Source organism: Gopherus flavomarginatus, chromosome 16 (genome assembly GCF_025201925.1).
Source record: "Gopherus flavomarginatus isolate rGopFla2 chromosome 16, rGopFla2.mat.asm, whole genome shotgun sequence".
Taxonomy (NCBI): domain Eukaryota; kingdom Metazoa; phylum Chordata; order Testudines; family Testudinidae; genus Gopherus; species Gopherus flavomarginatus.
This window is the reverse complement of record NC_066632.1, coordinates 26,196,655-26,204,897: the sequence shown is the minus strand read 5'-3', so window position 1 is coordinate 26,204,897 and position 8,243 is coordinate 26,196,655. Positions and strand designations below refer to the sequence as shown.

General features: G+C 59.0%; 1 protein-coding gene across 1 annotated transcript in view; it reads left to right on the top strand.

The window, feature by feature from the left end:
- Positions 1-414: 414 nt before the first annotated feature.
- The window catches only part of GDF11 (growth differentiation factor 11), a 31,566-nt gene continuing 23,737 nt past the window's right edge, over positions 415-8,243 (top strand). The window contains exon 1 of the mRNA XM_050924725.1: positions 415-808. Within this exon, the coding sequence (XP_050780682.1) occupies positions 415-808 (394 nt within the window). The remainder of the gene's footprint in view (positions 809-8,243) is intronic.

The following is an 8,243-nucleotide window of genomic DNA, read 5'->3' as shown; positions in this document are numbered from 1 at the left end:
CCAGAAGTTCCCCGGGGCGGGTTCATCCGGCGCAGGCAGCAGCTCCCCCAGCCCTGCCGCGGGGGCGGGGGCGGGTGTTTCTTTAAGGGGCTGCCGGGGCCGGGCCGGGCCGGCGCGGAGCTGGGCCCCCCTCGCGCGGCTCGTTCCCCTCCGGTGACAGCCCTTTCGCCAGAGGATCTTTTGTTGCGTCCCCAGCCAATCAAGGCTTTTTACGACACAGTTCAGTTGGGATATAAAACCCCGAGTCTTGCTTGCCTCCCCCCCCCGGCCAGCATCACTAGTTACCGGCTCCCAGCCAGCCGGCCCCGGAGAGCCTCTGCCCCGTCACACCCCCGCCCCCCCCAGGGCAGCCAGCCGCGGCCCGAGTCCCAAGTCCAGAGGCGGGGGAGGCAGGAGGGACCCGGCCGTCCAGCCATGTCGGTGCGCAGGTCCCCGCTCTTCCTGTGCGCCCTGGCGCTGGCCGTGGCGCTGGCCCCGGGGGAGGTGGTGGAGAAAGGGGCCGGCGGCGGGCAGCCCCCTCCGGGGCCCGAGGCGGAGGAGCCGGGCTGCCCCGTCTGCCTGTGGCGGAAGCACAGCAAGGAGATGCGGCTGGAGAGCATCAAGTCGCAGATCCTGAGCAAGCTGCGACTCAAGGAGGCGCCCAACATCACCCGGGAGGTGGTGAACCAGCTGCTGCCCAAGGCGCCCCCGCTGCAGCAGATCCTGGACCTGCACGACTTCCAGGGCGACGCGCTCCCGCAGGACGAGTACCTGGAGGAGGACGAGTACCACGCCACCACCGAGACTGTCATCAGCATGGCCCAGCGCAGTAGGTGGCTCTTTGTTAGCGGGGGCGAGAGGCGAACTTCAGGGGGGACCCCTCCCCGCAGCCCGCTCGCCGTGCCACGCACCCGGCTGCTTTGCGCCCTTCAGGGGGTCCCTGCCCGGGGGGCGGCGCCGCAGACTCCCTTGACTCCTGGCCTGGGGGGGGAGAGGGTGCAGCTCCCCTGGGGAGCTATTGGCTCCCGCCCCCTCCCCGGCCGGAGGAACCGGCGCCTGCAAAGTTCAGGGTCCCGCACCCCGCGGCCAGGGGCCAGAGGCCGCTCGGGGCGTCCCGCGGGGCATTGTCTGCGGCCGGGCTCCGCGAGCGCGGCTGCCGCTGGGGCAGCTGCGAAAGTTTGGTCCGGTTCCGCCATTGGCCCAAAGTGAGCCAGGCCCCGGGAACGCTGCCCCTCGCTATTCAGCAGGGGCTTCCCTCTGCCCAGCCTGCTCCCCGGGGCTGCAGAGCGGTGCTCCCTGGCTGCCAAGCTGGGGGGCAGCTGGGGCGTGGGGGGGACTCAGGGCCCAGCCCCGCTTTGGCTCCTGGGAAGGGGGGGGGTTGCTCCAGTTGGCCAAGGGAGAAAGTTAGTTTGAAAGCATCCCCCGGAGGGCAGAGCTGGGCACTGTCTCCCTTCCTCCTTCTGCTGGGGGCAGGAGCCCTGAGGGCAGCTGGAGCCAGGCTTTGAAGGTGGCACTTTGGGTCTCCACATCAGGCAAGGCCGCTCCAGGGGCCCCTCAGAGCTTGCCTGGCACGCTGGGTTTGCCCGCCCTGGAAGGGGCAGGCAGATGCACACGTGGGGTTCATGGGGCAGACAGGGCAGGTGGTGCTGCCACTGAGTGCCCTTGATGGGGGACTTCCGGCTGGTCGGCTGGGGCAGCCTCAGAGCCCGAACCTCGCTTGGGAGGCACTGATCCAAATCTGCTGTGCGTAGCCTGCAGCACTGACTCAGACAGAGCTAGCAGGGTCTTGGGCTCACTGGCCCAGCCCGTAAGATGCTGCCCATTCAGGCACAAGGCTCTGCTGTGGCAGTGAGGGCATCGCTGCTGGCAGGACACGCAGCCTGGGTGCCAATCCCGGTTCGGAGCAGGGTCATCTAGGGTTATCATAGGGGGCTGCAAGCCGGGACTCGTAGGGTCTAATCCTGGTTCTGTCCCTGACCTATGGTGTGAGCTTGTGCAAGTCACATCACCTCCCCACGCCTCAGTTTCCCCATCTGTGGTTCCGGAGTGAGGGGCCCGGCCAGGTGGGTGAATATGGGGAATACCATCAGCTCGTGACTAAACCAGCAGGTTTATTGCAGTGGAATAGCTGAGAGCCACGGACGCCAAAGGCTTCTGTCCTATGAGCAGCTGGAAGCTGGCGAGCCGCTGGGTGATGCCCATGTGCCCGAGCAAGCCCTGCCCTGGGGCTCTGTCTCCTCGGCCTCCGCGCTCAGCTGGGCTGGTGGGTTTTGCAGAGCTGAACCGAGGCCCAGCGCAGGCGAGTCACCCAGAGGTCACTGCAGAGCAGCCGCTTTGTGAGATCCCACTGCTCTTGGCACCAGCTGGGCCCTGTGCTGCAGCCTCCGCAGAGACGGGGTGTGACCAGGCCACAGGACTGAGCTCTCCAGCCTGCAGCTGCCCCTGGGGCAGGGCCCGCTAGGGCAGGGGTGAGGCTGTGGCTGGCTGGGTTGGCCTCTAGCCTGTCAGCGTCACCCTGCCCAGCCCAGCAGCAGAGACCCAGGGGCTGGACTGCCTCCAGGGCAGGGCAATAAATGGAACCTCCTTCCCTGGGGGGCTGACAGATGGGCTGTGAGTGCTGCCCCCACCAGGCTGCGGCCAAATGCTGACCCTGCTGGCCAGCCTGGGCCTGGGCAGTGAGCAGAGGGGAGAGAACAGGGCAGAGCAACATGGGGCAGGTGGGTGCAGAGAGTGGGGCCAGGACTCAAGGTGTGCAAGGACATGGAGCAGGTGGAGGGGGTTGCGCTGCAATGACACAAATACCAGATCACGGATCTCAGAAAACAACCTGCCCCGAGAAGCAAAGGGGGCTGGAGGATCTAGGCATGCTGAGGGGTTGGGGGAAGCAGGGGTGGTAGGATTCATGGGGCTGCAGGATTAGTGACCGTGGGAGTTCAGCCTTGACAGGTCCATGTGTCCGTCCCCTCTGCGTCCAAACACCCTGAGTTGCGGACGCGTCACTGACCTCCCGGGTCTCCACTCTTCAGGGCATTTCACAGAGCACCAAGTGCTTGGGGGCCCAGGGCCTGGCGTTCTGGCTTTGCTCACAGTGATCCTCCTTGCTAGGTCTGGTAGGCGATGGCTGCTCATCTTTCGTCGGCCACAGCCCCTCTTCCCCATGCTGAGCTGTTCCTGAGCCCAGTGAGTACTGGGGGTTGGGGGTCACCCACAGTGCAGTCTGTGGGGGTCTGGATAACACAGCATAGCAGGAAGGGGTGCTTGGATACGGGCCACTCTCTTCTGGGTGAGACTTTCACCAAGCTCCTGGCCACCTGTGGTCTCTAAACTTCCCCTGACATGTCGCCTCTGAGATTGAGAGTGCCAAGGCGAAATCCCAGCTCAGGAAATTACATTCTCCCTCCAACCAAGCATATTCTGGGGTCTCCTTCACGCAGACCCACTGAGACTTCACCTCCTGTGCCTAGGCACACAAGGCCACCTGCTTCCCCCCCGGCTGGTTCTGTGACTGGTCTGACTCCATTGTGAGCTGACTCCATGAGGGCGGTCTCCTTTCCGATCTTACTGCGATGGGCCATTCCGTGTCCTCTGCACCTTCTCTTCCCTCCAGGTGGGATCCAATCTAAGACGGACCTTGTGATTGTGCCACAGGGAAGCCAGATGACATGACCAAACCACCATCACCATCTCTGTCTTCTACGTTGGCTACACAATCTCTCCAGCTCATTTCCACGATTCTTCTTAGACAACACTGGTGGAGGGCACCCAGCGTCCTGTTGTGCACTTGGACCCTCAGCCACCTTTTGGAGGTGTATAGTAATGCTGGGAGAAAGGAGCATTGTGTGAGCTCCTTTTAGCGTGTAGATAGATCTTCCTCTTCCAGACGTTTGACAAATGGGAGAATGATCCACAGGCTTTGCCGATTCCTGCCTTCGCTGGAGTGAGCTGCTGTTAGGAGAGATTGATCTTCCAAGACAGACAAAGTCATCAACTCTTCTGTACTCTTCTCCATCAATCACACATGGGCCAGCACAGACACTATTCTCTTCCTCCATGGTCTTGGTCTTCCATGTACTGATATGAAGTCCCACTGGGGCAGCTTCTGCTTTTTTGCTCAAAAAGAATCTTTTAATTCCATCCAAGCTGGTATCCAGGATGACTACGTCATCTGCAAAATCCAAGTCCCGCAGCTTATCTCCAGCCCAAATGATACCAGAGGCCTGGCCAGCAGCCATCACCCTTCTTGTCACAGTCTGTGATCGTGCAGCAGAGAAGCCACTTTGACTCAGAGCAGTAACAACCTTTAACCATTGTGTCTCTGCTCTGTCCCGATGCAGGCTTGTCAAAGCTTTGATCAAATTAGTGATCTTTGCTGGGATTTCACAGCGTCTCCCGCTTGGTCTACACCAGTGGTTCTCAAAGTTGGGCTGCCAGTTGTTCAGGGAAAGCTCCTGGCAGCCTGGGCTGGTTTGTTTACCTGCTGCGTCTGCAGGTGCAGCCGATCGTGGCTCCCACTGGCAGCAGTTCACCGCTCCACACCAGTGGGGGCTGCGGGAAGCAGCACAGGCCGAGGGATGTGCTGGCCGCCCTTCCCGCAGCCTCCATTGTCCTGGAGCAGCGAACCGCAGCCAGTGAGAACCACCATCGGCTGAACCTGCAGATGTGGCAGGTAAACAAACCGTCCCAGACAGCAGCTTCTCCCAGCACAGCTACCATCTCTTGGGGAGGTGCGGTACCTCAGCTGACAGGAGAAGTTCTCCTACAGAGCGCTGTATGTGTAGGCAAGCCCTCAGGATCTTCCAGAGGGTTTATCTGTGCTTATCAAGGAAGTTAAAAAGTCATCTTCTGCTGATTTTCTAAGCCTCTCTCAGTGTCTCCTCAAGGGGGAACTGTGCTCTGAACACAACCGACCGGAGCAAAATCCTGCCTGTTCTCCACCAGCAGCAGTTTTCATCCTATTAAAAATGACCTTCTCCAGGTACAGACAGGAGGCTCCCCCTCTCCAACTGTCACAAATAAGCTGGTCTCCCAATGACATGTCTTCTCCAGTCCATGGGACAGATCTCCTTATCCCAAACCATCCTGCACACCCTGCACATGGCATTCCCTGCCACCTCCTCTGCAGCTCTTTACCATTCAGCATCCATCTCAGCATAGCCTGGTGCTTTACCACTCTTCAATTGGTTTATGGCCTTAGTTACTTCCTCAAAGGTGATTGCTTCTAGGGACATAGGTAAGTCTGCTAGTTCTTCACATCTCTGGGTGTGTGATAGTGGTTCTGGCTGGCTGAGCACAGCCTGGATATGTTCCACCCAACGGACTCTGTCCTTGCTCTGGGGTTAAAATTTTACCATCTTGGGCCTTCACAATGCCACAAAGGTTTGAGACTTGTGATGCCAACAGTTTAGGTACCAAAAAAGGGGCTTAGAATCCCTTCTCTCCTGCACCTCCCCAGTTCTCTCACTTGATTTTCCATCCATTCTCTTGTATCTCCTCTGGCTGATCTTTTCACTTCCTTCTCTTTGTCTGCAGGTTCTTGTTGCAGAAGAGCTCTTGTACTTCTGTCGTGCTCCTGTTGAATGATCTCCTTTCATTCTTTCCTCTCTCCAGCAAGCCTCCATGTGTCTGGATGGAGCTGTTCGTGTTTCTGAGATCTCCCCTCCACTGTAACCCTGGCTGCTTAAAAACGGCTATTGTTCTCTCTCCACTAGTGTCTCTAACTCTTCAAATCAGCAGCTAAGTGGCAGATTGAGACATGCCTTCACTGCTAGATCTACTAACTTCCTAATATCATAGAGATGTGTTCCCTTCGTTAGTGCTAGCTCGATTATCTCAATAACAAGATGGTTCCACTTCCAACGTCAGCTCTTCTGTGCACCCTGCAAACCAACTATGAGCCCTTGCACTGATCTCTTGTGCTGGGTTGCTGTGGGCTGTTAAACTGTGAGTGAGTCCCATCCCAGAGGGGGCTACATTGCAGACAGAATAATTATTGTGTCACTCCTGGGACTGTCTCTGGGACTGTCACGGCAAACAGGTGAAGCTCATATAGAACTGCCCTGAATTCCCTGACCCGGGGATCTCCCCCTGCACTAAACCGATGGCAAACACATTCTGCTTTATCCTGCTCCACACAACAGCAGGTGCAACAGACTCCGACTCATTGGGAGCCAAACCTGCTAAACTGAACGGAAGCTACAGCTGGGGCTTTCCGGATCGCTGCTGTGTCCTGGCTTAGTTATATAATACGAGAGACGTCTCTCTGTTAAGTGTCTAATGATTATAGCTCGCTATCTTCAGACAGCCCCTCCAGCTGTCCAGCCATCAATCTATCCATCCACCCAGCTACCTACCCGGCTACCACAACTTCCTCTCTCTCCATCCATCCCCATCCAAGCCCCTTCTCCCCCCGTCACACACACAGCAATGTATTCCCATTCGAAGCAGGTCTTTGCTCTTTTCAAGTGCCCCCAGACACAGCATTGCTCCCAGATGTAGCGTTTCTGCATCCTGCTTTCTCCTGGCCTGGGATAGGCCCTGGCAGCCAGTCCCCGTGCCCCTGGCTCTGCGTGAGTACCTGGGAGACCTCTTGTACCTCCCTGGATGTGATCACCTGGGACACTTACCAGCAGTCCTGGGAACAGGGGGGACTCATTGTGCCTGGAGCTCTCAGCCTTGGGGCCAGTCCTTTCCCAGTGGCCACGTGGGGAGGGTCCTCCGTTGCGCTGGGCTGGGTGGGGTCCCAAACCCCTTTGCAAGTCCAACTCCTTGGGAGCGGGTTGTTGAGGTGCTTGGCTTCAGCTGAGGGAGCACGTGCCACAGAGCAGAGACAGTCAGTCCCGTCCCATCCCTGCCCAGGCCCCGACGAGCCTTGGTCACGTTGCAGAGAGAACTGGGGCTCTGTGTGGAGGCAGCATTCTGGGTAGGAGCCTCTCCAGCTCGGATCCAGCCCCGGGGTGGGGGTGAGGTAAACCGAGGCAAACCAGAAGCAAAGTAACCAACCAACCAGGCCCCAGGGGCAGGTAGTAGTGAGTCGCCCACCTCTCCAGCAGGACGTGTGCAGGGGAATGGTGGAAAAGTGCAGCCTGTCTTCCCGGACTGGGCCTGATCCTGAGGCTGGAGCGGCCCCCCCTGTGGCAGCAAGAGGAGAAGGCACAGCAGGGACTGCAGAAGTGGCTGCTCACAGCTCATTCAATAGTGGTTAGAGAGATGTGGAAATGGGAGCCAGGATGCCCAGGCTCTGCTCCCTGGTTTGCCAATGACTCACTATGGGAACTTGGGCAAGTCACAGCCCAATCCATGCCTCAGTTTCCCCAGCAATGGAAAGGAGGACAGTTCTTGCCATTATTCGTATCCCTGTGGTATCCTGTCACCCATCTGTGTCCCAGGTCCCACTGCGCTGGGCACGGCACGGGCAGCTGCTGCCCAAGGAAGCTTACAATCAAGGCGTGATACTGACCTTGGCCCCAGCTGGGCTAATTAAGTAGTAGTGAGTCTCCTATTCCCAGTGCTCCCTGGACTCTGCAAACGGCAGGAAGGTGGTCACTGGTGGGGCTCTAACCCACTAGATCCCACTCCCCGCCCAGAGCCAGGGATAGAACCCAGGAGTCCTGGCTCCCAACCCCCCCTGCTCTAACCCACCAGCCCCCACTCCCCGCCCAGAGCCAGGGATAGAACCCAGGAGTCCTGGCTCCCAGACCCCCTGCTCTAACCATTAGGAAACACTGCCTGTCTTTACCTTCTCCTGGAGGGGGTGCTACTGGACTCTGGTGCCTTCTCCTGGGGCTGATCCAGAGTCCAGGGCCCTTGACTTGTTCCAGCCTGAGCCCAGCATGTCCAGGAGGCAATACACAGGTGCCCCTGGAACGCGTGCTGCCCCCTGCAGCCCTGGCACTGGGACAAGACCAGGGGCGGGCGTGGTGCATGGCAAAGTGCCCGGTTACCCAGCCTCAGGGCCAGCGTTGGTGCCGGAGTGTCGGCTGGCAGTGAGGGTGGGCCAGGGCGTCTGGCCAGGGTGGAGGGGTGTGCAAAGGCTAAGGGAAGGGAGGGTGAGGAGTGGTAGGGCCAAGCGCTTCCCTCCAGCAGCTCATGGACAAATTTCCTTCTCAAGCATTAATAGACTTGAGCGGCTTTGAAATTTTATTACCCATAAAATTGAGAACACGCCGGGGGCTTTGCTCCTCACCCGTGTGAACGTTTGCTGCTCCCCACCCGTCCCCCCATTCCCTACCCTTGCCCCCCCCAAATAAATACCAGAGCCTAAGTCC